At 37.6% G+C, this 27,419-nt stretch overlaps 4 protein-coding genes across 9 annotated transcripts; 2 read left to right on the top strand and 2 right to left on the bottom strand.

Annotated features, from left to right (window-relative positions):
- Window positions 1–418: 418 nt before the first annotated feature.
- Window positions 419–4,245, top strand: LOC132183346 (uncharacterized). Its single transcript, XM_059596773.2, has 2 exons — window positions 419–3,806; window positions 3,891–4,245. Exon 1 carries the CDS (start codon window positions 494–496, stop codon window positions 3,560–3,562), a length of 3,069 nt encoding a protein of 1,022 aa, XP_059452756.2. The 5' UTR covers window positions 419–493; the 3' UTR covers window positions 3,563–3,806; window positions 3,891–4,245.
- Window positions 4,246–9,585: 5,340 nt separating this feature from the next.
- Window positions 9,586–15,810, bottom strand: LOC132182977 (Protein kinase superfamily protein). Of its 2 annotated transcripts, XM_059596358.2 has the most exons (18): window positions 15,477–15,810; window positions 14,565–15,155; window positions 14,276–14,419; window positions 13,984–14,109; window positions 13,563–13,650; window positions 12,908–13,001; window positions 12,487–12,580; window positions 12,283–12,337; window positions 12,067–12,158; window positions 11,779–11,949; window positions 11,425–11,481; window positions 11,214–11,297; window positions 11,021–11,105; window positions 10,680–10,741; window positions 10,511–10,585; window positions 10,260–10,364; window positions 10,013–10,154; window positions 9,586–9,903 (listed from the first exon to the last, which is right to left on the bottom strand). In XM_059596358.2, the coding sequence occupies exons 2-18, from the start codon at window positions 15,138–15,140 to the stop codon at window positions 9,830–9,832; spliced, it is 2,124 nt and encodes a 707-aa protein (XP_059452341.1). In that variant the 5' UTR covers window positions 15,141–15,155; window positions 15,477–15,810; the 3' UTR covers window positions 9,586–9,829. The 2 variants fall into 2 exon arrangements, with proteins under 2 accessions (XP_059452341.1, XP_088372565.1); XM_088516439.1 differs by lacking the exon at window positions 15,477–15,810 and having other exon boundaries at window positions 14,276–14,411; window positions 14,565–14,579.
- A 1,075-nt stretch (window positions 15,811–16,885) lies between these two features.
- LOC132181280 (Pseudouridine synthase family protein) lies at window positions 16,886–22,322 on the top strand. 5 transcript variants are annotated; one of them, XM_059594421.1, is made up of 8 exons: window positions 16,886–16,977; window positions 17,094–17,193; window positions 17,279–17,387; window positions 20,119–20,248; window positions 20,986–21,125; window positions 21,209–21,571; window positions 21,764–21,826; window positions 21,923–22,322. In XM_059594421.1, exons 2-8 carry the CDS (start codon window positions 17,159–17,161, stop codon window positions 22,157–22,159), a joined length of 1,077 nt encoding a protein of 358 aa, XP_059450404.1. In that variant the 5' UTR covers window positions 16,886–16,977; window positions 17,094–17,158; the 3' UTR covers window positions 22,160–22,322. The 5 variants fall into 5 exon arrangements, with proteins under 5 accessions (XP_059450404.1, XP_059450403.1, XP_059450407.1 ...); XM_059594420.1 differs by having other exon boundaries at window positions 17,097–17,193; XM_059594424.1 differs by having other exon boundaries at window positions 17,097–17,193; window positions 21,779–21,826.
- Window positions 22,323–23,925: 1,603 nt separating this feature from the next.
- Window positions 23,926–26,715, bottom strand: LOC132180599 (disease resistance protein RPM1). The gene has a single exon (XM_059593486.2). The coding sequence runs from the start codon at window positions 26,689–26,691 to the stop codon at window positions 23,926–23,928; it is 2,766 nt and encodes a 921-aa protein (XP_059449469.2). The 5' UTR covers window positions 26,692–26,715.
- Between the last annotated feature and the right edge of the window lie 704 nt (window positions 26,716–27,419).

Consider the following 27,419-nt stretch of genomic DNA (forward strand, 5'->3'; position numbering starts at 1 on the left):
AAAATCATCATTGAATTTGAGACGTGATTTATTGACTTTTGATCTATTGGAGATTTTAAAAGTCACATCACATTTGAGATGATTCTAGAAAGGCTTATAGCATTACTCTTTTTTATATGATACAAGGTTATAATAATAATTTTAGTCATGACATATTTTTTTATCATAAATTGTCACTTTTTAAAGTTTGGTGTGTAAATTTTGCAAATTGGGTGTAGTTTAAGGAAAAAAAAATATATAGGTTATTTTATTTTATTTTATTTTATAATTTTTTTTTATAAAAAAATAATTTAATAATAAAATACCCATATCAAGTAAATCACAAAAAAATTGGTGGGTTTTTTTTTTTTTTTTTTTTTGGGATGTAACAGAGTGGTGGGTTGCAATTGCAAACTTGCCCGCAGTTTTGGTTTGCCTCCTCCCTCATTCTGCTTCTTTCTCCGAATGCAGACTTCTGAGCTGCTACACCTACACTCATCCTTTCAACCTCAACATGTGGAGGCTCGTACGCACAAATACCAACGTGCTCTCAAACCGATATTCCGTCACCAAATCCTTACCCGTTTCTCTCGGACCCATGGACTATTGCACTGCACAAACCCAGGAAACTGTGCGAGAAATCACCAACATTCTCAACCATAGCAACTGGCAGCTCCTATTGGACTCCTCGGAATGGCCCGGGAAGCTAAACCCAGATTTAATCCGCTCCGTTATCCGCGAGAACCGGGCGGGTGATCCGAACCGCCTCCTCGGCTTCTTCCTCTGGTCCGAGCACAAACTGGGTACCTTTCAGAATTTGGAAATTTTCTCACTTCTTGTTGTTTCTCTCTGCAATTCTAAACTCTACGGGCCTGCAAATGATGTTTTAGAGCGTATGATAAGAATTTGCAAGTCACCTTCTGATGTTCTAGGTGCTATTGATGTTTGTTATAGAGAATGCGATGGGTCTATATCTAATGCTAAGGTGTTTGATATGTTGATTGATAGTTATAGGAAAGTGGGTCTGTTAGCTGAGGCTGTTAACGTGTTTATGGGTTTAAAAGATGTTAAATGTGTCCCTTGTTTGTTGAGTTGTAATTTATTATTAAGAGAGTTGTTGAAGGTGAATAACATGGAGATGTTTTGGAAGGTTTGTGATAGAATATCTGAGATGAAGATAGCTTTTGATGTGTATACTTATGGCACTGTGATCAGTGCTCACTTTAAGGCTGGAAATGTTAATGAGGCGAAGAGGGTGTTTTTGGAAATGGGTGGAAAGGGTTGCAGCCCCAATGTGGTTGCTTACAATGTGGTTATTCATGGGCTGTGTAGAGCGGGGCGCATTGATGAAGCTATTGAGATGAAGAAGTCTATGGTTGAGAAGGGTTTGGTCCCTGATTGTTATACTTATGTGACTCTTGTCAATGGGTATTGTAGGGAAAAGAGATTAAGAGAGGCGAAGTTGGTTTTGTCAGAAATGAGTGATGTGGGATTGAAGCCTGACCTAATTGGCTATAGGGATTTGATTGATGGGTTTGTGAAACGAGTTGATGTGGAAGAGGCTCTTAGAATCAAGGATGAAATGGTTACTCGTGGCATTCAGATAGATGTGGTCATATATAACATGCTGCTTAATGGGCTTTGTAAGGCTGGTAAGATGGAGAAGGCAAGAGAAATCATGAGTGAGATGAAAAGGATGGGCGTACGACCTGATTCAAGAAGTTACAATTTGTTGATTGAGGGCTACTGTCGGGAGTGTGATATGGATAGTGCTTTTGAATTGCTTGATGAGATGAAGAAAAGGAGCTTGCCACCTATGAAGGCAACTTACAGTGTTATGATTAATAGGCTTTGTCGGTATGGAGATCTCCAACAGGCAAATACTGTTTTGGGGGAAATGATTTTGAGGGGTTTGAGACCGAATGCCATTATCTATTCAAGTCTAATTTCAGCTAACACTGGGGAAGGGAGACTTGATGAAGCAAGAAGGATATTGGAGAGCATGAAAGAGCAGGGGATTATTCCTGATGTATTTTGCTACAATTCTCTCATAACAGGCCTCTGCAAAGCCAAGAAGATGGAAGAAGCAAGGACCTGCTTGGTAGAAATGTTGGAGAGAGGATTAGAGCCAAATGTGTATACCTATGAAGCTTTCGTACATGGATACAGCAAGTCAGGGGAGATGCAGATGGCTGATAGGTATTTCAGTGAGATGCTAGGTTGTGGTCTAGTGCCTAATAATGTGAGTTACATGGCCTTGATTGATGGGCATTGCAAAGAGGGGAACATAACTGAAGCCTTTTCAGCATTCAGATGCATGCTTGCGCGAGGTTTACTCCTGGATCTCCATACTTACAGTGTGCTTATCAATGGTCTCACAAGGAATGGAAACATGCAAGAAGCTCTTGCGATCTTCTCAGAGCTTTGTGAGAAGGGATTAGTCCCTGATGTTTTCACTTACACCTCTCTCATTACTGGTTTCTGCAAGCAGGGTGATGTAGAGAAGGCTTTTCAACTGCACGAAGAGATGTGCAAAAAAGGCATAAATCCAAACATTGTTACTTATAATGCCTTGATTGGTGGGCTATGCAAGGCAAATGATGTTGAGAAAGCTAAGGACTTGTTTTCTAACATCTTGCATAGAGGCTTGAATCCCGATGGTGTGACATATGCTACAATGATAGATGGTTACTGCAAATCCAGGAAACTTACTGAAGCATTTCAATTATTAGATGAGATGCTTTTAAGGGGTGTCCTGCCAGATAGTTTGGTCTACAATGCCATTCTGAGTGGATGCTGCAAAGAAAGGAAATTGGAGAAAGCTCAGGAACTATTTCAAGATATGCTGTGTAAGGGCTATGCCACTACACTCTCTTTCAACATTGTGATTGATGGGTTCTGCAAGAGTGAAAAGCTGCAAGAAGCCAGTCATTTGTTAGAGGAAATGTTACAAAAGAAGGTCATGCCTGACAATGTTACCTACACAATGCTGATTGATCGGCACTGTAAGGCTCGGAATATGGAGGAAGCAAGACACCTCTTCTTGGAGATGCAGGCAAGGGATCTAGCACCAACCACCATAAATTACAAATCACTTCTTCATGGTTACAACATTATAGGAAAAAGATCTGAGGTTTTTTCTTTGTTTGAAGAGATGGTAGCCAAGGGGATTGAACCTGATAGGATCACCTATTTTGAATTGATTGATGCTCACTGTAAAGAAGGGAACCAGATTGAAGCGTTGAGGTTGAGGGATGAGATGTTAAAGAAGGGTATCCCCTTGAATTTAGCTGCATATGATGGTCTAATACAAGCGTTATGTACAAAAGAAGAATTTTCAGAAGCATTATCTTTACTTGATGAAATGGGAGAGAGGGGACTTAGGCTCAGTTTTGCTACATGTAGAGCCATCGCTTGTGGTTGTCAAAGAGCAGGCAATATGGAGAAAGCTGCAGAGGTTTTGGAGCGCATGTTGTGGTATGGATGGGTTTCAAACTCCATAAGCTTAACTTGCTTACTAGATGGTAATGAGCATGATTGGAATTCTGAGGAGTCCAACAAACTTCTAAATCAAATGGCATAGGAAGTTGTTTGTTTAGGGTGGCACAATTTTAAAACTGCTACATCACTTCTCCTTGGTGCTGCTTCATAGCTGCAGCTGTCATAGTCATTGGAGATGTTTTGGCGTCAGAGTAAACCCAGAATGGGTTAGCTCGGCATGGTTGCTCCCAGTGTGCTGTTGTCCCTCCAAGTGACTGCTTATTATATTCTGCAGCCACGACAATTGATGCTTCAGCCTGGGGTGGTAAATCCCAGGTCTACTAAAGGTAATGAAAACTTGTTTATTTCTTCATTTCAAATAGTTTATATTGCATGAGTGGACTAGTTCATTGACTTATTACAATTTATAGGTTTGGACACTGCTTAAGTTAGCAGTTACCACTCTGAGAAAGATAACATTTTTCTGTGGCCAGCTTACTGTCTACTTGAGCTTTTTGAATTTAACTTGTAATGGCTTTGTTGTTATCATAGTCGAAGAGTTCCTTGTTGAACCTTAAACTTAGTAATAGGAATCCGTGATTGCTGTTTGTGATCTTTTTATACCCTTCTCTAGGCGGAAACTTGTTCCTTCCTTAGTTAATAATGTTAATTTTGAAGGTTATGATATCAAAGAATTCTTCTGCCCTTTTACACCAGACATGATTACGAATGTCTTGTTGTGTGCTTTCCAAAAATGACTTTCATATTCCATACTGAGTTCCAGCTCCCTTAGAGATGATAGATCATTATTTCTGCTGTACCTTCAATCATCCCAGCTTTCAACTCGTATAGATAGTTGCATTGTGAAATCATCACCGGTTGTTTAGAAGAACTACACGGTGTTATTGTGGAACCATCACTTGCATTACGTTGCCTTTGGAGGGGAGGCTCGCTGCACAGCGTACACTTGTTTTTTATTAGACTTTAGAGATGTTTCAGTGAACTTCGATTGAAGAAATGTTGCATTGTTCTTTCGTTATAACCACTTGATCATGTTCTGTATAGTACAAGGCATATTGCTTGTGTGATTATCAAAAAAAAAATTAGAAGACTGTAGACCAAGATGCGTCAAACATGAAGGCAGAATTGATATGTCAGGCAAGAAATTATATCATCTTCTCAAATCTATCAAGCTAATTCTCCCTTTGCATTGGGTTGTCTTGGGTAATGCCTAGTAAGGTGGCTGGCCAGCTTGCTTGTTGGCGGACGGGAGGTCGATCTAGGAGTGCTGTCGTGTGGAAAATGGTCCCTCTATGCATTATGTGGTGCCTTTGGTTAGAAAGGAACGAGAGATGCTTTGAGGATGCTGAGAGGTCTTTGGAGGAGATCACGGCTTTCTTTTTCCATACTCTTTACACTTGGACAGCGGCTTGGCTCGCTCCTATAGTTATTAGCTATCTTGATTTCCTTGTTCTTTTTTCTTCTAGCTAGTCGTTTCCCTTGTATACTCCCTGTGTACTAGGGTTGCGCCCCTCTGCGCTTTTGATATATAAACATTACTTATCAAAAAAAAATTCTCCCTTTGCATACACCTAAGAAACAGTGCCATAAAAATTCCTGCATTTTGAGAAATAAATTACTTTCAGCGCATGAACTGGTGAATGTAAACTAGAGCTTTAAGCATGAGAAGAATTATCTTCATGGCGAAAGCTTGTGGTTCCACAAAAGGTCACCTGCACCAATGAATGATCCATTTGCAAGCACATAATTGCCTTGACTGCTGAAAGTGACCCCAAGATTTAGCAGGGTGCCTCCTAATATCGTATACATAGTTGCCATTTGTAGTACAGTTGCTTTCCGAGCGGCTCTTTCAGACTAGAAAATGCATCTTTTGTTATTTCAATGAGAAATGATCCTAGAAATGCAGAATAGAAAGAAATATTCTTGAGAACAGCTAGATCTATTGAAATGGATTATCTCTAACAGAAAGTGCTAATAACCAACAAATATCACCTGAAAGTGTTAAAGAGACAACCTCAAGCACCCGGACTCGGAGTTTCAAGTCCCCTGACTCGAGCTGTTAAAAAAATTCTTCTATCCACCGAACTCTGTATGGCATGGATATGGTATAAGTTCTGGCCTGATAATACATAAGACAGATGCTGTTAATGCGAATGCCTATAGACATTTAACATTACAAGATATTTCTTTAAATGACTGCAACAAGAACAAGGAACTGAAAGAAGGGAAAACAAACAAGATTTCAGATGTGGTACCAGCTTGTTTTCTTATTTCTTCCACAACTTGTGTCCCAGGCTCTGCTGCTTCTGTCTTGCATCTAGAAGCTCCTGTACATATTGTGAAGCATGATTGCTATACTACAAAAGACTCTTATGAATATGAGGTCTGAATTATATTAAAGGTATGAAACCTGTGCATAAGGTGCAGCAATCTTTAGGAAGGAAAAATCTGGATCAAGGATGTATCCTATCCCTGTAAAGCATAGATTTCAGTAGGAAAAAGCAGAGACATTAAGAAAGTTTTGGTTCTGATCATTCTACCTGTATCAACACATTTCACAATTACACAAGCTGATTTGTATATTGGAAGTAAAGCCCATGAGAGAGAGAGAGAGAGAGAGAGCACACCTTCAAGGGTTGAAAATGCCTTCAAGACAAAAGTAACGGTGGATGGAAACCGAAGTGGCTGATCTAGTGCTATCGTGAATAAATCCTGACAGAAGAATTACATCAGTTATATTTTTTGTTTTCTGTTCTCAAAACAAAATCATATTAACACAAAATTCAAAACACAAAACACTTTTAAAATTGAAAAACGGTCTTTACCTTTATATCACCACATCAGAACACTTTTTCAAACAAAAATCACCTCCAAAACACGTTAACAAACATACCCTCATCTTCTTTATACAATAATTTTTTTTTTTTTTTGGATTGATTTATGCTCGATTGAGATGATTTTGTAAGGAGGAAATGCAGTGTATTACCAATTCATTTAGGTTTTAGATGATTCTACCTACGGTAATTGGTGAGGTGATGATCCTTGCATACCTCACCAATTGCAGCCAAAGTCTGCTGCTGATCTGGTTTCTGGCTTAACAAATTGTCCAAGAAAAATTGCAGAGATCTCCTCACCTAGGAATGAACAGAAGAAAGGTAGTAAGCGACCAATTCCACTGTTCAAGATGTTGGTAGGCTATTGCATGCATGACCCTTACTGATGACATGTCTCCTGTGGATTGAAGTACTTCAAGATCGACGAGGCTTTGGACAACCTTGCATGGTTGCTTCTTGACAGTTTATGCCAATGCTGCAAGACCTAACAAGGGAATTGGGCAAGGGGAGAAATTACAATAGAGATATTTTATCCGGAAGAAAAGGTTTTTCTTCACATCCGGATGAAAATGTGGTACTTAGCATTACTTGGAGGGAGTGGTTTATAAGCGGAACCCACAAAGGTACGTCATCGCAATCGCTGACTAGAAAAAGATTCATGATACTTATAAATTCATCTATCTCCCGTTCCTTGGCCGATGTGGGACAAATTCTTTTTTTCACACCATATCAAGGGAATTGGGTAGGGGGAGAAATAACACTAGAGTCGTCACTGCAGATCCCCTTTTAGTCAGCAATTGTTTGGATGGAGTACCTTCGCGGGTTTGGCTTGATGGGTTTATAAGCACCACGAGTCATTTTTTAGTTAGTTGCCTGATCGCAGTACTTTTAATTGTTGTCTCACTTATAAACCATTCTCTGCCAAGTTGTACTTCAAGTGCTTCTAATGACATTTAATATTGCATGCTTATGCAGTATGTTATTGCATAGACGACCTAAATTTAACCCTAATTAACTTTGGTTGCTTCAGATGACAATGTTTAAAGAGTGAAAATAAGCAGGCCCTTCTTTGTATCACGCTCATAAACAGCATAGAAAAGTTGAAGTAGTCTCTCCTGAGCGTAAGCTTTTATTTCTCCCATCATACCAAAATCATAGTAGATGAGTGCTGCTTCATTCACATCAATTGCAAGATTTCCAGGATGAGGATTGGCATGAAAGAAACCAGTTCTTAGTATATGAAGAAATACAAGCAGGTAAAAAACCAGTAACTGCATTGTATTCAAGGTCACGAAAACTAAATAATGGCAGATAAATGATAGCACTATTTAGTGCACTGTTATACAACTGCTAAGATATGACAGTAAAAATCAGTCTTTAATTTTTCTTTTTTACGAGGCTTGCTCATCTAAGGACTAATTTTTGTATCACATCATCTCAGTTGTATAATAGTCATATAACAGTCTAGTTAATAACATCATCATGGTATAGTAAGGAACAAGGTCTTGACCTGAATTAAATATGCTTCAATAGCACATCATGATATCTGAGACCGATTATAACCACATGAATCTATCATATCTAGCTGATTAATCTTAATCCCTATCCATAGAAGTCACAAACACAAGATTATTACTTATTAGAGCACTAGCAACAAACACCCAAGAGAGACTTGGAATGGGGTGCGAGGCTTGGTTTGCCCGGGCAGGTAATCCCTGCACAGCTGGGTGCAAGGCTTACCTACCCTGACATTCTGAGCCCTACACCCTTTCTCTCATTTTAGAAAGTGAATTGTAGGAAATCTGAATTCAAGAAAATAAAGTGGCTTAATAATGTAGAACAATATAAACTTGAATCAAAATAAGATAATAATTGTTAAGGTGGCTTAATAATGTAAAGGGACAGAGATGGGATGCAATTGCAATAGAAAGAACTCGTGTGCGAGAGCACTTAAATCTCAATTGATGAGACATACATGTATGTATTAAGATAGTTCAAATATGTGCTAATTAAGCTTTTTATTCCAATAAGTAGGGCTCAAATAGCCTTTCACATAAACCGTTTGTACTGCATACAATACCGATAACTCATTGCATCCGGAATTTAAAATAGAGAGAAGAGAGCAAAGATTTAAACATGTTTTAATGTAAACTAAAATAAAGGCTCTTATGTTTTACTTTATTTTTTGTTTTGTTTATGTGATTTAGTCGTTTTTTGACAAATTGTTAAAGTTTTTTTTTATGCTTTTGAAAGCAAAACAAAGCAAACATTTATTTGAATAATAAGCATAAATCGAACTTAAATACTTTCGAAACACCAAAAGGATATTAAGCATTGCACCTTATGTGATGATTGATTAGGTTGCATTAAAGGTTTAGTGAAAGATTTTGTTTTATTTTGTATTCATAAAAAAGAGGCATGATATATTTTTTCACATGAAAAGTAAGATGGAAATGCGTTTAAATTTTAAAATTAAATTATGAAGAATAATGCGCAGGTTATGTGCTAGTATATATAAAAGAAAAAAAAATGTCCCACGTGTATGAATGTTTATTTTTTTTTGAAGTTTGGTCTATGATACATACAAAAGAAAAAAAAAAAAAAAAATTGGTCTAAGATCTTGTCTTTATTTGATAATACAATATTGAAACAATATTGATGCTTCATCGAAAGCCAAAACAATAATAATAATAATAATAATAATAAAAAGAATATGAATTTAATCCAAACAGCTAGATGCTTCTTCACGAATTTCGATAGGTAGGATTTTTAATTTGTATACTGAAAAGAGCGCAAATAGCGCTTGTTTGCACCCCAACACCCAATAATTACTGTACTTCTTAGCTAAACTACATAATATATATATATTATTTAAATATTAATCAAGAATTACATAATATATGATCAGGATTTTGAATGATGAAAGAAGAGAGGGTTTGAGAGGGTCATTGATAATGGAATGGCAGTTTGAGTGGCGTACGTGTACTTTTTCCTTAAAATTATAATTTTTTTTTAAAAATTTTGAAGTTATGTGACTTTATACATGTCCAGCGTAGTTTATAAGTTAAACGAGCCTAACTTTCGTTACAAGCATTAAACGAACCAAACTCAAGTCGAATATATACGAGTCAACCTCGAAATGTTTACAATTCAGTTCATTCACAGCTCTAGTGACCTTTGCTGAAAAGTACATCTATTTGGGGGAATAGTGACACTTTGCTGAAAATAAATAGTTTGAAGTTGACAACAGAAAAAAAAAAAAAAAAAAATCAAATCAAATGTGCTGATATATATTTATTAAATCCAAATTAAGTTCATAATTTTTCTATATTTTTTTTTCCTTAAGAATTCCCCCCCTATATATGTACATTTTCCTATTTTAATCATGTTCTGTACAGTACAAGGCATATATATATATGCATGCTTATGGAAAAAAAAATAAAAATTAGACGACTGAAAAATGTAGACCAAGATGTGTCAAACATGAAAGCAGAATTGACATGTCAGTCAAGAAATCATATCATCTTCTCAATTTTTTCAAGCATCTTCACCCTTTGCATAGACCTAAACAACAGTGCCATAAAAACTCCTGCATTTAACAAATAAATGACTCTCAGCACATGGATGTAAATTAGATTTTGAAGCATGAGAAGAATAATATCTTGATGGTGAAAGTTTCTGGTTCCACAAAAGGTCACCTGCACCAATGAATGATCCATTTGCAATCACTTGACTGCCTTGACTGCTGAAAGTGACCCCAAGATTTAGCAGGGTACCTCCTAATACCGTATACATAGTAGCCATTTGTAGTACAGTCGCTTTCCGAGCGGCTCTTTCGGACTAGAAAATGTTATTTCAGTAAGAAATGAAGTTAGAAATACAGAATAGAAAGAAAGATTCTTGAGTGCAGCTAGATCTATTGAAATGGATTATGATAAGAGATACCTCAAGCACCCGGACTCGGAGTTTCAAGTCCCCTGACTCTAGCTGTTTCACAAATTCCTCAATCCGCTGAACTCTGTATGGCATGGACATGGTATAGGTTCTGGCCTGAAAATATAGACAAAGATGCTCTTAATGCCAATGTATATAGACAGTTAACAGTATGATGCATTCTTTAAATGGCTTCACTTGAAAATGTCATGGAACCAGAACAATGAACTGAAAGAAAGGGTGCCAAAAGTAAGATGCAGTACATCGTCAGCTTGTTTCCTTATTTCCTGCACAATTTGTGTCCCAGGCTGCCGCTTTTGTCTTATGTCTAAAAGCTCCTGTGAATAGTGTGAAGTATCAGTCCTGTACTTCAAATGCATAGCTAAAAGACTACAAAAGGCTCTTATAAACAAAGGTTGAATCATATGGAACCTGTGCATAAGGCGCAGCAATCTTTACAAAGGAAAAATCTGGATCAAGGATGTATCCTATACCTGTAAGCAAATATTGTTAGTTAGGAAAGAGCAGAGACATCAAGATAAATGTGACACTACTTTTTCTGAAAGAAGCATTATAAAGTTTTTGTTCTGATCCACTGAATAGGAAGAGCTTCACTTCCAATATATCAGGACCATTCTGACAAACACATTTCACAATTATACTAGCAAAATTTCTACATTGGAAGCAAAGCCATGGAGACATGCAGTTTTTGTTTTTGTTTTTTGGAGAGAGAGAGAGAGAGAGAGAGAGAGAGAGAGAGAGAGATAGAGCACCTTCAAGGGTTGAAAATGCTCTTATGACAAAGGTAAACGTGGATGGAAATCGAAATGGCTGATCTTGGGCTATCGCGAATAAATCCTGCCAGAAAAAAAAAACCCCATACATCACCAATTGCAGGGCAAAGTCTTATGGTATATCAACAAGGTGTTTTAGGGTTTTATGGTTGGTAATCAAATCCTTGCATACCTCCCCAATTGCAGCCAAAGTCTGCTGCTGATCTGGTGTCTGGCTTAACGAATTGTCCAAGAAAAACTGCACAGATCTCCTTACCTAGGAATAGCACAAAAAAGTTTATTTCTAAGATGGATCATACTCTTTCTTGAAGCCCAAATATTCTTGAAAGTGAAAAAGTGACCACTTTCGCTCAAAACGTTGCTAGGCATAGCATGACAGTTACCGATGACATGTCTCCTGTGGGCTGAAGTGCTTCAAGTTCTACTAGGCTTTGCATAACCTGCATTGTTGCTGCTTGTCAGTTTAAGCCAATGCAGCAAGACCTGACAAGTTTCACTTAAGTGCTTCTGAAGTATGTTAGTGCATAAACTACCTAGTAAGAAAGGCACAAATGATCTCTAAAAACGAAAAAAATGATTATCTACTTCAATATTTAAAGTCATTTGAAGCTGAAATAGCAATTTTAATGCATGTCAGGCATAAATGCAACATTACTTTGTAAGATGTTCATAAAAGAATGTAAAAAAACCATAACTGGTTTGCTTCATATGGTGATGTTAATAAATTGAAAGCAGACCTTCTTCGCATCTTTCTCATAAATAGCATAGAAAAGTTCAAGCAGTCTCTCCCGGGTGAAAGATTTGATTTCTCCCATCATACCAAAATCATAGTAGATGAGTGCTTCATCCATGTCAATAGCAAGATTTCCCGGATGAGGATCAGCATGAAAGAAACCAGTTTTCAGTATCTGAAAAAAGAAAAAGAAAAATCCAGTAACTAAAACACTAATATGAGGAGCAAGTAATGCATCCATCAAACATTAGAAAGTCATATTAGTTGGTACAGATAGAAAGAAAGTCCTGACCTGAAGTAAGTATGCTTCAATGGCGTGTGATGATATTCGGGACCGACTATGGCCCCGTGAATCTAGCATATCCACTCGATTTATCTTAATCCCTGTCCATAGAGGTGACAATACAAGATCATTTATTACTAATATAAAAACCAATGAGTTGGCTAAATAATTCGAACAACGCATATCATCTTGAACCATAATAAACACATTAGCTCAGATTCAAACCTGGTACGTACTCCAAGGTCAACGCCTTTGTGGCAGTATAATCCCAATAAACCAGCTAGAAGTGGGAAAAAAAAGTTATCAAAGTGAGAACGAGCATTATATTTTAAACAAAACAGTTTTTCTTGCCACAATGGTTTCTTACAAAAAAAACTCAATGATTTTATTTGAATTAGTTCTCTTGTAGTCTTGATGCAAGAAACATACAGGAACTCGGACCCACTTTATATTTCGAAAATCTCGGCGGAATCTATCTGCATTCTTCCCTTCATTTATATAATCAATTTCTTGATACAAAATCCTGAAAGCAACACAAGCGCAAGAAAATATTTAGAGCATCACAACTTGCAGTGGGAGAAAAAAATGTTTCACTGCAGTCCTAGTAAAGCTCAAATTAAAAGGTAGGAAAGCAACTTTTTTCTGAATAAATGTGTTAAAATGGTCCAATCCAACACAACTTAAGCCTCATTTTAAAATAAGATTTGTTAAGACCAGAATGTGTTGCACCTTAACATGGATATGATGTGTTCACACATGATAACATAATGATAGGTCCCATTATACTTGTAATTCTACAATAAATATCTCAAGAAATCTACAGAGAAACTGGAATAAGCTTGCTACTTACGTGGCGCATTCTTCATATATTCCAATCCAATCTCTTGTTGGACCACCCATAGTTTCACTTCTCTGAAAATACTCTGCAATTAGCTTCAGATTTCCTGAATGGAAGCAGCAAAGATTATTAAAAAAAACACCTAAAATTGCTGAATTCCAACGAGTCACCCCAAAAATACATGCAGCAAATATGAAAAGCGTGTCACTTAGCCAGATCTAAGATTTCACCACACCTTGAAGCAGCCAGTCAATTGAACTTTTCCAAGATGACTGCCTAATAGATTGATCATGGATAAATATCACAGGGTTTGGGTTGTCAAACAATACTTAACCCCATCAGTCATGCATGTTAAAAGACACCTTTAGTAACTCTCTAATTACATTTATCAAGGGCCCCTTTTCAAGAAGTCAACTCCCAATTACGCCTCAAATTTCTATCTCACAATATAGAACAACTCATATCACAGCTGTTACTTTCACCATAGCATTCAATTCTGCACACATGCTTTATGGAATGAATACACAAGAATTCTTCACTGGTCTACCATGCATCTAAAAACAAGAAGGAAAAGGGAAATGGGAAAAACAAGCAACAACACATGGCATTTCATATTAAGCAACTTACAATGGTCTGGTATGAATGGAAAAAAATGGGAATTACTTACTTAAGTCAATGTCGAAAAGCTTCTTGAGACCAGGTCTTTGAACTTTCACTACTACATGCTCTCCATTATGTAGGATAGCCCGATGGACCTAAAGAAAGGACTCTCAAATTTTAAATCAGTAAAAGTCGAAACTCTTAAACAAGTACTATGTGTAGAGCCAATCTAAAGAAATTGTGAATGGTCATAACTTCGTAGAAATTCGTCCACCAATAAAAAAAATAGTTTCTTTCCTGCCTTCTCTTAGATTGTCTTATTTCTCCAGATTTGTATCAAGATGGTCTAAATGTTGAAACAATGAAACAATGTACACATTTTATTATGCCATCCTTCAAGCTACATAAAGAGAAACAATATAAACAAAATTCTCACGATTTGGAAGGGTTGACAAATAAAGTGCAATAATAAGGCATGAATTAAACACCTGACCAAGACTAGCAGCAGCAATTGGCTGGTCCTCAAACTCCTTAAACAATATGTTGATGGGAGCTCCGAGTTCACTCTCAATGAAGCCTCTTGCTTTCTTTGGTGAGAAGGCGGGGACCTTATCCTGAATTATACATAGGAATCACATAGATTTTGTAAGAGAAAATCAGACTTTCAAGTTTACTATGTAACAAATAAATAGACTAACAGGATGTTTGCATTTAAAAGCATAAATACGTGAGAAGACATAGCAGCCTATTTGGAATTAGGGAATAGAATTCAAAAGGTACCTGCAACTTTGCAAGCTCATCCACAAACTCACGTGGAAATAGATCTGACCTTGTTGAAGATAACTGTCCAAGTTTAATGAAAGTTGGACCAAGCTGCAGCACACATTCTCGCAGCCATGAGGCAGTTTTTTTCCTTCTGTTTTTCTGATTTAAAGAAATCTTTTTAAAACTTTGAGGCAAAACAAAAATCACATATCTACAAAGCCAAGGAAACTAATTGCATATTGACCATTTGTATAATGTAATGGCAGAAACTAAAACAGCAACAGTAAAAGTTCCAGAAACCCACCTGCTTATCTTCTGTGAAGCCTCCCAAATATGCCCATTTTGCATTGTCGAACAGAATACGAACCCGCAAAGAGAGAACAAAAGACCAAACATCTATACTCCTTTGCAAGGAATTATAATTTTCATTTGCCCAACTGAAACCTTCATCTGAGGGCAAAACCTTGAGGTCCTCCACTGGTGGAAGTTGTTTAGAATCTATAACTTTTGGTTTTCTTACTGGGGCTGGAGTAGGTTGTCTTCTAACAAGATTTGCTCCATTAACAACCTGCTTTGAACCATTCACTATGTCTACTTTATTAGTGGACAAGGTTTTTCTTTTCACTACTTCACTTGCTGGTACCATTTTAACAGCTCTTCCATTGGTAGCTAATCTTGAGGGAGATTCAGACTGTCGCATTTCCACTTGAAACTTGTAAAACTTGTCAGTCCTAGGTGGACTACATGATGATCCATCCATCTTTGAGAATTTATGAAGTGAAATCGAGCTTGAGAAACTGAGGTTGTCTTGTGGTCTCCCTTGATTTATTGACTCCATATTGCGGCAATAGCTGCTGTGTGAAGCCAGTATTGCCGCCATTGAAGATACAGATACCTACACAATACATTGAGTGGAGAAACAATAAGCTAATAAACAGTGAAAGATCCAATATCAAATCCATATCTAATATCTGATTATTTCCAAGGAGCTCTGATTCTCACTTAGCTTGTTCAGTACTGTCAATAGCAAAAGAAAAGAAAAGCACATAGCAGAAACGAAAAACTGAAATCTGAAGTATTCCATTTCTTTAGTTCTTCAGGAAAAATGAATAAAAGAAAGTCAACCCAAATTCAGTCTTGAACGATTATGTCACTGATTTATGTTGATTTCATCATTTTCCACAGGAAACAAAAGAACCCAGATAAAAAAACTCACTGTGTAAGTAGAATTCAGCACCAATTCTTGACTAGTTCAACCAAATGAACAAACTTTTGACCTTGAATCTGAGTGGTGAAGAAGTTGGTTGGAAGACGGGTCTTATTGGAGGCCTAAAAATGCAATATAATATAAAAAGAAAGAAGAGCCGTCTAAACTGAGGGAAGAGCGACAAGAAGGAAAGTGCACTGGGGTGTCGTCGTTCTCCACTCCAATGTTGAGTGTGGCACAGAGTATTCAGTTTAACGACAAGACGGTTGTAAACAGGATCTTCAACTAACGCCAATCAGTTGCCTGATCGATGCGTGGAAGTCACTGCAACCCCTCGAGAGATGGCGGTAATTTAGTTGATCGCTTATTGGTTCTGCTTTCATAATTTGTCGTTGTTCCACGTGGGTGATCCTCGGTTACTTCAATTTCTCTGTAATTATTAATTTTCTGTACTAATATTAATATATAGTAAGAAAGATCATATTTTTATTTGATTCTAAAACATGAAGGTTAACCTTAACCAAACCTCCTCCCATGATTGGACCATGATTTCGTGTAATAAGGCTGTCTTCGAATTGATAATGGAAGAGAAAAATCTTGATTCACTATCATTTAAGTCATGATAAATTAAAAATAATGACATCAAAAGCCAAAAATAGTAAAGATATAATCGAACAATTTTTTTCACCAGTTTCTAAAGGTAGGTTTTTGTACAAGACCCTTTTGCTCTAAACTCAATAATAATACAATTATGGACCAGATTTTTGTTTTGGACTCCATTATGGACCCACTAGTGGGCAAGACGTAGAAGCCACAAATACATGATACGTCGTGGCCACCTTTGGAAACAGTCTTTCTAGTGGGCCAACTTGGGTAAAAGAAGAAACTCAAAACCACACAAAATGATAATTTTGTACAAGCGGGAAGCAAGAGTAGCCTAAAATATCCATGTGTTTACACTATATATCCCTCCACAGAAATTTTGTACACATTATTGAATACCACTCTTACGCATAAATTCGATACAAATTAAATATAAAATTAGCGAGAGTTATGATTGACTTATATAGTTTAATATCTGTGACTCGACACGAGTCGAACCCGATACGTAACATTTAAAGTTGACAATTTTGACATGATTTTGTGAACACAAGATGAAATTAACCAACTTATGTCTCGACATAATTTAAATGGACACCCAAACACGTATTGTCAATCCTAAAGTTGTCGGGCCCAATTATTGTAAGTACTTTGTGGGTTGCAGAGAAGGACTTTGTAGTAACAAACCAGGCCCTCAATTATTTCCACGAATTGTGTCCTTGAATGGGCTGTTAGTCATTCATGGGTTGGGCCTCAACATCGTCAAAGAACCTCCTACAGACTTCCTCCTCAACATCCTCAGTATCCATTATCCAAGAAACATGTCCCAGATATGTAGAAGGATTACCTCTCTGCTGTGGCGAGGGGGAATGTGACGCAGCCAACATCCGCCATATACTGAGCTCTTCAGGTACTTGTTCTAATGCCCATGAAACATAGCTAAGAAAATTTAACTTCTTGTTCTTGCAGAAGAATGTGTTGGTTCAAATGCCCATTAATTGCATTGGCTTGGATTTCGTTTTGAAGCAGCTTCAACTAGTTGCATTCTTTATGCTTAAAATAGTGTCTTGAAAAGGGAAGCAGGCTTCACAATGATCAAAAACAACCTATTACATCTGCATATCTGGTATCTTCACTAATATCTTTCACTGTTTCGTCTCATTTTGATTGTATATAAGTATTTTAATTCCATGTTTCAAAAATCACATTAGTATGCAGAGAACTAAGGGTGGCAATTCGTGTTCGCATATTGGGTTTGGGTCGTGTCGCGGAAATTCTCAAACATTGCACAATCAAAACCCCAGCAAGACCATACTAGAGGTATACTACTGCCAATTGATTACCTTAACAACACGAATGAATGTAATTTTTGTTTTATATTTGGAATAGCTCACATTTGACTGTCGAAGTATTTCAACTACCCGATTTTGTCCTGTTAAATATACAAGTTTGATTGTGGGTATGTGTCGTACCTTTGCTTGATCTTGATTTGCATCATCCCACAGCCTTCTTATTAATTCTTCTGGCATTTGCTCCAAGTGTAACTTCTTGAGGTTAGTCAGATGTTCAATGCCCTCAGGCAACATCTTTAGCTCGGGACAATAAATTAGATTTAACTCCCGAATGGTTGGCAATGCACCCTCTTCCACTACTAGACTATCCAATTGTGCAAGCTCCACAATATTTAGTTTGTTGAGTTTAGGAAACCATCCCGCCTTAAAGTGCAAGAGCTTCCCATCGTAGGCCTTCTTTAGTTCAAGAAACACTATAGCAGACTGTACATGTAGAGAAGAAACAATATCATCTTGGAGACAAGACATACTTAAGTGCAAATGAGAGAGGTTTGCTAGAGACCCAAGCCAGAGAAGCAACCTATTCAACTGCTTGACCAATTCCAGCTTCTGAAGAAATGGTGGAGGCAGAGATAAGGCTTCCGACTAAAGTTTTTCCCCATTAGTTTCTGTCACACCTAAACGAAGGAGGGTTTTCATCTTTTAAATGGAAATATAGCCCAAAGACTCCAACTAACACCTAGAAGGAGTGTTGAATAGGTTTTCACAAAATAACGCAGAATTTAAAAAATTATCAACCACAAACGACCACCAAATAATATAAGAGCAGCAAATCAATAAACACAAGTAATTGAGTGATGAAGTGGAAACCTTTTGAAGAACTCTTCAAAAGAAAAACCACTCTGGGACAGCCAAACCTAGAAAACTCATTCGCTTTTAAGGAATCCAATTACAAGTACAACATGCTTACAAAACCTTTGTAACAAACACCATACTTGTTCTAAAGAAATGATCCGTTTGTTTCTACTGCAGTAGTTCCAGAACCTCTGGACAATTTGTCTATGCAAGCTTCCTCTTGCAATTTCGAAACTCCGGTGGCTCAAGGTTTTATTCGAAAACTGAGGTTGTGTGGTTTAACAAAACATACTCTATGAGAGGAGAAACAAGAATGCTCTAGGCTCTATGAAACCTCTCTTTGGCACAAAGCTCTATGGCCTAAAAGTCTTATAATAATCGTGCACGGAGTGGTCTTTCATAGACTTTAAAATTTTGGTCTCCAAGTTTACAATAGGATCCTTGATTTTCTACAGAATATAAGGCGGCATTCGAACTGGGTACTTTGCAGTTCGAGCTGCACTAGGGTTACACTCTAAAAGCAAGGATTTTTCTGGCAATGCGTTCAAATTGCACTTGGGACGACACATTCTGTAAGTCCTCAGTTCAAACTTAAATGGAATGCCACTTGGAATGACCTGCCAGACTTGAACTATCTTCAAAACAGTCCTAGTTCAAACTAACTTGGAATGGCAGACACTAAAAGGTCTTCAAGTATTTCTCAACTGATAAAGTTTGAACCACTCTTGGAATGGCACTTAGGACACCAACTTCTGCCATACTTTAAACTTTTCAGTTTGAACCAACTTAGGACGGCACTTGGAATGGCGAGCACTGGTACCTCTAGAACACTATCAGTTCAAACTGATTTAGGACAAAGTTTGGAACAGCAGGTTCTGCCTAACTTGAGATTGCTTCTTTTACTGATTAGTTCGAACTGGTATATTCTCAGTTCAAACTGAGAACACAAATTTGAACTAAATGAAAACTAACACCATTACACTAAATCAGTTCAAACTAGCGGTGTCTAATTGAAACCATATTACACTAAAGTGTTTTGGACATACAATCAGCCAACCTAAAAACTAACATTTAGATAGAAGGGTAAATCTTTGAAACTTAACAACAAGATACCCTTCACTTTTCCCTACATGGGATTGATGCTAAGTAATAAAAAATCAAGCTTAAGAAAAATGTTGGTTTGTTAAGATATGTTGGTTTTGAATTGTCAGGTACGAGGGCATGTCTATGCCTTCAAAAAAAACATTTTATAAAACAGTTGTGCCTTTAGATTTTAAAGATTTAATGTGAGCATGGGATGAACCAGAACATGTATGCTAGAGCATGTTGAACATAGCAGCACTTCTCTCTCCCTTTCACTGGAAAATTCTCTGTAACCGACTTAGCCCAGTTTTTCTTTTGCCTTCTTGAAACTTCCAGCCAATGCCTTGCAACCTCCTGCTCATACTTCACAAATTTTCCTTAAACCGATTGAGCCACCAGCTTTAATCTTAAAATTTCCAGCCAACCTCCATTCTTGAAGTTTCTGTGACCAACTGAAGTTTCCAGCTACAGCATTTTTCAATCTGTCTTTTGTGCTGGCCATGTCTTGTTTTCTGTAGGTGAATTGTTGAGTTGTTTTTCTTTAAGTGAAGGTGATGAGTTGTCCTTCTTTTGTGTGAGGTGTTGTTATTGGTGAAGGTGTTTATGTGTAAAACACTTACATGATAGTTTTAAGCTTTTGTTAAAGTGAACCAATAAAAGTAGTACTCTCTATTTTGAGTGCTCCAATTTTTATTCAACAGAGCAAAGGAAATTTGCTTCTTCACCCAATAATAATACCTCGGTAATATTACTTGTCTCTCTGTGTGTGATGATGATGGTGATTCATAATCATGTGGAGCTCTAATTAATGGGTATTTCAGCAGAAGACGGTGGTGGGTAGTGGTGGTGGTGCAAAGGATCCCAACCATATTACGATGACTCCAACTGTTTCTGCTGCAGCTGGGTATAAGTGGCGTTTGGTTATAGCATATGATGGAACCCATTATGCAGGTTTTATTTCTCCTTTTTGCTCTTTGGCTCTGTTTCGTTCTCAAAGCCACTAGCTTCACTTTTGTTTTTAATCCCTAAATTAGTAGTATAAGTTCGCTTTGCTTTGGTGAATTACTCATCATTTCACCAATAGCTGCTTCTAAACGCGTTTGCTATTTTTTTAAAAAAATTATTATTTTCCTCGAAACAAACTTCAATTTGAAGGAAATGTCTTCCCTAAATATCTATTTGTGTGGAACATAACCAAATAACTCAAGTTTCGTTTGGTTTAGCGGTTTCAAATGTGTGATTGAAAAAATAATGATTCAAAACACATTTAATGAAAATGCGATTTAAAAAAAAAAATACAGTTAAGTGTTTGGTAAAATCGAGGTCCGACCTTTAAAATCGTGCATTTTAAAAAATGTGCTCTTCGCCTGTTGTTCAAACCGTCATTTTTTAAATGCACCTCCAAACAAGACACTTTTTGCAATTTTCTTTAAAAACGTGTCTGGCCGGCAAAATCGCAAGGCCAAACACAGTAGTAATTGAAGAAAAGTTGGGAAATGTTGTGAAAGTTGCTGTGTACTGGACTCCAAATGTTGTGGCAGAAATTTTGAATTATTCAGATATAATTAGTGTCTTAACTGGTGAAAGTATGCATTACAAAATTTGTTTCTGTATGTGAATTTACTAGCTACTAGGCATAATCATTGCCCATTTTATGCTCTTGAACCACATTGTGATGTTTATTTCAGGTTGGCAATATCAGCAGTCTCCACCCACAATACAATGCACATTGGAAAAGGCTTTAACTCGAGCAACCAAGTTGGAAAGGAAGGATCTTGTTTTGGTTGGTGCAAGTAGAACTGATAGGGGAGTTCATGCCTGGGCTCAGGTCTGACTTTGTTACTCCTATGGGATTCAATTAGCATTCATCATCAATTAAACCACATGCTTATTACCAAATTAAGCTTTCAGGTGGCACACTTTGTTACACCTTTCAACTATGATAACTTGGCAAGTATTCACGCAGCTTTGAATGGTCTTCTTCCCTCCGATATCAGAGTTCGAGAGATTAGCCCTGCAGTGCCTGAATTCCATGCTCGTTTCTCAGCAAAAAGCAAGGTTTATCACTACAAGATATATAATGACTCCATCATGGACCCATTTCAGCGTCGCTATGCTTATCACAGTATCTATAAACTTAATACTGTCGTCATGAGAGAGGCTGCAAGCTATTTTGTTGGAAAGCATGACTTCTCTGCTTTTGTTAATGCATCTCACAACGATGGAGTGCCAGATCCAGTGAAGACTATATTCCGGTTTGACGTCATTGAAATGGTAATTGTCAAGCCCCATAGCTGGTCTTGCGTTAATGAAATCTGTTTCACCTCAGAACTTCACCACTTTTTTTTTTTAATCCCTTTTCAACTTGATATTAGTCAAAAGGCCCAGAAAGGTATTACCATTACATGTGTTGAATTTAGCTGATCAAGGTCTCAAAACTGATCAGTTGGTTGCATTATTGTCTAGGGAGCTCTTTTGCAGTTAGAAGTTGAAGGTTCAGGTTTCTTATATAGACAAGTGCGGAACATGGTGAATAATTTTTCCCTGAATTCCATTTGAAATTGTGATTGCTATTGTATTATGCATTTCAGGTGTAAGCAATTTTCTGTTCATTAACTTTTTCAGGTTGCTCTGTTGCTGCAAATTGGGAAGGAAGCACTTCCTCGTGATATTGTTCCCATGATTTTGGCAAGTCGAGATCGCAAGGAGCTTGCTAAATATGCGTTGGCTGCACCACCTCATGGGCTGTGTCTTGTAACTGTTAAGTATAGTGAAGAGCACCTACGGCTACCATCAGGTTGCCCCAATACCAGTTTTGGTAGGCATCATACTGTAAGCAAATGTAAGCTTCCATTTTACTAAAAATCCAATTGCACCAAAAAAGGAAAAGAGGAGAGATTGTTCAAGGAATTGTGCATCCACTTTGTCACTTAAGCTCCCATTTTACTATATATCCAATTGTACCAACACAGAAAAAGAAGAGAGATTATTTTAAGGAATGGTACATGCCTTTGTAACTTTTCAATATAGGCAGTTCATAATTCACAATGCTGCATGCAGGCTGATCAATTCACTGTTTTACTTGGTATTGTTGGATTTCTCTTAAGCAGCGGAAGTGCAACTGCTCCGTTAAGGGGTAGAAACTTTTTTCCTTCTCTTTTATGATTACATAGTTTTTATCAGAGACATCATCTGACATGTAATAAGTTGAGTCGAGGAAAAGCGTTTAAAAGCAGAGCAAGACTCTAAAGCAGACTATACATAGTTGAAATCTGGAGGGAGAGGAATGCTCTAAAAGGAAAAATAATTTCTAAAATGGAAGAGGAATGAATTTCCATAAGAATATACCTTCCAACTGCCATAAGAGTAAAGAAAGAATAAAAATAAAAATAATAAAAAAGAATATTTAAATGAAGAAGATAAAGATTTAGAGAGTTGAATGTGGGGTGTTTTTGAAAAGTTGCTAGCTAAAATAGAAAAAGTGGGTGTTCTAGCTAAAATTTGGCTAAAGTTTTGCTAATTCACTAGGAATGCTCCTGCAAAAGGACATTCTTAAATTGAAATGAATCCTGAAAATAGGCAGTTTTTTTTGAAGTGCAACTTTTCATTCTACTTAGACAACCTTTATGCGTATTGCCAACTAATGAGGATCCCCTGCATTAGTTGAATTGAGATTGTCATATACAGAGGTCTTCAGGTACTTGTTCTAAGGCCCATGAAACGTGCAAGAAAATTTAACTTCTTGTTCTTGTAGAAGAATGTGTTGGTTAAAATGCCCATTATTGCATTGGCTTGGATTTGGTTTTGAAGCAGCTTCAACTAGTTGCATTCTTTATGCTGAAAGTACTGTCTTGAAAGGGAAAGCAGGCTTTACAATTTGATAAAACAGGAAGAAAAAAAAAAACCCTATTACATCTGCATATCTAGCAGCTTCACTAATATCTTTCACTGTTGTGTCTCATTTGATTGTATATAAGTCCTTTAATTCGAAGTTTCATAACTCACAATAGTATGCAGAGAACTGCAAGATGTTACTTTCTTTCTACTTGTTAAGCATGTATGTTTTAGCTTTTTGTTAGATGCGTAGCATTTTTCTATGATATTCATGTGCACACCATCCGCTGCAAAAATTGTTGACACGTTGCTATAAAGTTTTGAATTGTGTAGGATTATTGTACACTACTTTGTTTTTGCTTGGATTAGTAGCACAGAGAAGACAAAGAGACAGAATATTAGGATTCTGACCCCTCAAGCCTCTAGAGTTGTAAGATTCAAAAAAAATTCCTTCTTTTTCTCAAATTTTGGAAAGACAAAAAAATTAACATTATCTATGATTTGTTGTTTACGATGGAATTATTTCTGAGTATATTGAATGAATCTGTAAGTATTAGTTAACTTCCTTAGTATTTTGATTTACCTAAAAAAAATTTCCTTTCTTTTTCCCTTTGTGGGCAAGGACGTGTGCCACCCAGGATTACAAGTTACTTTGATATTCCTGTCCTGGCCTCAACATTGCACAGTCAAAACCGCAGCAAAACCAGACTAGAGGTATACTACTGCCAATTGATTACCTTAACAAGAAGAATGAAGGTAATTTTTATTTTATATTTGGAATAGCTCACATTTGACTATCGAACTGTTTCAACTACCCGATTTTGTCCCCTTAAATATACGAGTTTGATTGTGGGTATGTGTCGTACCTTTGCTTGATCTTGATTTGCATCATCCCGCAGCCTTCCTATGAATTCTTCTGGCATGTGCTCCAGGTGTAACTTCTTGAGGTTAGTCAGATGTTCAATGCCCTCAGGCAACATCTTTAGCTCTGGACAATAAATTAGATTTAACTCCCGAATGGTTGGCAATGCACCCTCTTCCACTACTAGACTATCCAATTGTGCAAGCTCCACAATATTGAGTTTGTTGAGTTTAGGAAACCATCCCGCCTCAAAGTGCAAGAGCTTCCCATCATAGGCCTTCTTTAGTTCAAGAAACACTAGAGCAGACAGTACGTGTAGAGAAGAAACAATATCATCTTGGAGACAAGACATACTTAAGTACAAATGTGAGAGGTTTGCCAGAGAACCAAGCCAGTGAGGCAACCTATTCAACTGCCCAACCAATTCCATCTTCTGAAGAAATGGTGGAGGCAGAGACAAGGCTTCCAACTGAAGTTTTTCCCCGTTAGCTGCGGTCACACCTAAACGAAGGAGGTTTGTCATCTTTTGAATGGAAGTGCACAACTTTGGCCCATCAACATTTCTAAGCCTTTTGATCTCCAGCCTTCTGAGCTCAGTCAAGTTCCCAATTTGTTGGATTGACTCTTCCTCTGCTTCAATGCATGCTAGAGTTTGTAGGCCTCGAATATTCCATATTCCTGCAGGAGCCTGTATGCTGTTAGGAATATTGGATGTTTCAGAATTCTGATCATTGTTGAAACCCATGTATAGATGTCTCAATCTTGGTAGTTTTGATATTCCACTTGGTAACCTTCTCACATTAGTATTACGTACATCAAAGGTTTGTAGGTTCTGTAGCCTTTCCATTGACTTGGGAAACTTACTAATCTTGGTACCTCTTAGGTTCAAGTACCTCAGATTGAACAAATTGACCAATGTGCTTGGTATTGTTTCAATAGGAACCCCTTGTAGTTCGAGGACCCTTAGCAATTTGAATTTCAATGATACTTCATCCAAAGAGAATGAGGTACACATATCTGTCTTAAAGACGAAGAAAGAACGAAGGTGGTGTGAAACGGTCCTACTCAATCGGATGTTTTCACCTCTATCATATACTGATAAGCGGTGGACTTTCCCTTCTAGCTTTGATTCACGTCCATCATATGCTGTACAGAAATTCTCTTTCTCAGATGTTGCCATAGCCAGTTCATGCATAACATCATGCACTCGACATGTCTTCACCCTCCCAGCAGCATTAGTCTCTGTGACCTGAATCATGCTTAGAAAAATTAGATCTGTGAGGTACTCCTCTGCTACCTCCTCCATAGTTATCCCTTTTCTTTCTTTGATGAACCCTTCTGCTACCCAGAGCCGAATCAACTTCTTCCTCTTGATCTGGTAACCAAAATGGAACATACAGCAATACAAGAAACAGTGTTTTAGATAGAAGGGTAAATCTCTAAAACTTAACAACAAGATACCCTTCACTTTTCCCAGCATGGGATTGTTGCTAAGTTGCCAATTGAGACTTTCTTTAACTTTCTTCCATTCTCCAATTGTCTTGCTTCTTGAACACATGAGACCTCCTATTGCCACAATTGCAAGTGGCAAGCCTTCACATTTCTTCATAATGGCCTGAGCCAATGGTTGCAGTTCTGCAGGACAGCGGCGACCTGGTTCATTCCAAAATGCCTTCTTACAGAAGAGGGTCCAAGCATCATTTTCACAAAGGGGCTCAAGGCGATGAACACGGAATCCAATTCCAACAGATGTTGCAACATTCTCATTTCTCGTTGTCAGGATAATTCTGCTTCCATGTTTATTATTTGGAAAAGCACCTCTCATTTTACTCCAGAGATCTATGCTCCATACATCATCCAAGACAACAACATACCTCTTCTGATGCAAAAACCCAATGAGCATTGCCATGAGCTGCATATTGTTCATTGATTCAAGGTTGCTTGGTAACTCTGCTTGCTTTGTCCCAAAAAATTCTCTGACTATGCTTCTTAGTAGATCTTCAATGCCATATGTTTGGGACACAGATATCCATGCCCAGCAATCAAAGTGTCGCTTGATTCTTTGGTCATTGTAGACTCTTGTAACTAGAGTGGTCTTACCTAGACCGCCCATTCCCACAATTGAAATAATTGCCCGGCGTTGTTCATCCTCCAGTAACCATTCAAGCATTTGTTCTGTGTCTTCTTCCATTCCTACTACCTCGTCTTCATCAAAAAGGACTGATGATTCTCCATAGTGCTGCCAACATTCGCTACCCATATTTTTTCTTGTCCCTTCATCAAACTTATCAAAATCATATCTCTTGCTTCTCTCTGAGATAGCATGCACCTTGGCTTTGATCTTTGGAAGCTTTGATGACATCTGACGCCTTGCAGTGATGTTCTTGGGGAGGTTGACAAAGTCTTTGGCAATACCCTTGAAACCACTTATATGGTTCTTCTTGTCTTTGAGAAGATGCATGAACTCATCTATAATATCCTCAACTTCATACGCAACTTCTCTTACTTGTCTCACCCATGTTTCCACTAACTCACTTCTTTCCATTCTTCTTTCTGCATCTCTTAAGAATGATCTCATGGTCTCTAACTCAAGCTTGATCTCTTCAATTCCATCATGAGCATCTCCTAGGAGTGATGCCTGTTGAAGTAGGATAGTTGTAAGTTTATCAAGCAAGAAGCTTACAGCACCATCTGCCATATTTGCTCCTAAATTTCTCACTCCCGGCCCTCTCTTTCTCCTGTGTTTTTCCTTTCCTCTCTTACTTTTTTTTAATTTTATTATTTATTATTTTTTAGTTATATATATATATATATATATATATATATATTCCGTTACATTTTCTTTCAAATGTCTAATGTCTGTCATTCACTCTCAAAACTCACCGTTTTGCCACGTTAGCATTTTTTCCACTATAGGATAGCTTGCGGCCAACCCCAAGGGGTTAGGGGTGGCTCGCAGGCCACCCCAACACCATTGGGGGATTTGGGGTGGCCACAAAGCCACCCCATGAGTGTTGGGGTGGCCTGCGAGCCACTCTTAACCCCTTGAAAGCTACTCCATGGTGGGTTTTGGGGTGGCCAAGGGTGGTAGCTCCACCGCTGGCCATTCCTTCATTTTTATTTTAAAATTTGGTGAAAAAAAAAAGCTAATATGATAAAATGGTGAGTTTTTGAGATTAAATAATAAACATTAGATATTTTGAAGAAAATGTAGCAGAATGATTATGACATCTTTTCCATTGACTCAAAGTGTATTCACGCGTCAACAATTTATTATAAGCTTTCCCCAAACTAAATGCACGAGGGAATATGCACAAAAGTGTTGGTATTCCATGATAAATGATGGCTTGCCAACAGCCCGCCACTGTCCCACCACTGTTTGGTTCATGAATCCAACCGGTTCGAGGTTTGACTTTTGTTGTTATA

This window comes from Corylus avellana, chromosome 5 (genome assembly GCF_965113065.1).
Source record: "Corylus avellana chromosome 5, dhCorAvel1.hap1.2, whole genome shotgun sequence".
Taxonomy (NCBI): domain Eukaryota; kingdom Viridiplantae; phylum Streptophyta; class Magnoliopsida; order Fagales; family Betulaceae; genus Corylus; species Corylus avellana.

Coding starts and splice junctions, on each gene's coding strand:
- LOC132183346 (XM_059596773.2), top strand. CDS start 494: ATGTGGAGGCTCGTACGCACAAATACCAACGTGCTCTCAAACCGATAT.
- LOC132182977 (XM_059596358.2), bottom strand. CDS start 15,140: ATGGCGGCAATACTGGCTTCACACAGCAGCTATTGCCGCAATATGGAG. Junction 14,110..14,275: donor ATGAGCTTGCAAAGTTGCAG/GTACCTTTTGAA, acceptor TGTATAATTCAG/GATAAGGTCCCCGCCTTCTC. Junction 10,155..10,259: donor TCCGAGTCCGGGTGCTTGAG/GTATCTCTTATC, acceptor AACATTTTCTAG/TCCGAAAGAGCCGCTCGGAA.
- LOC132181280 (XM_059594421.1), top strand. CDS start 17,159: ATGATCAAAAACAACCTATTACATCTGCATATCTG. Junction 21,126..21,208: donor GAGTTCATGCCTGGGCTCAG/GTCTGACTTTGT, acceptor TTAAGCTTTCAG/GTGGCACACTTTGTTACACC. Junction 21,827..21,922: donor ATAGACAAGTGCGGAACATG/GTGAATAATTTT, acceptor TAACTTTTTCAG/GTTGCTCTGTTGCTGCAAAT.
- LOC132180599 (XM_059593486.2), bottom strand. CDS start 26,691: ATGGCAGATGGTGCTGTAAGCTTCTTGCTTGATAAACTTACAACTATC.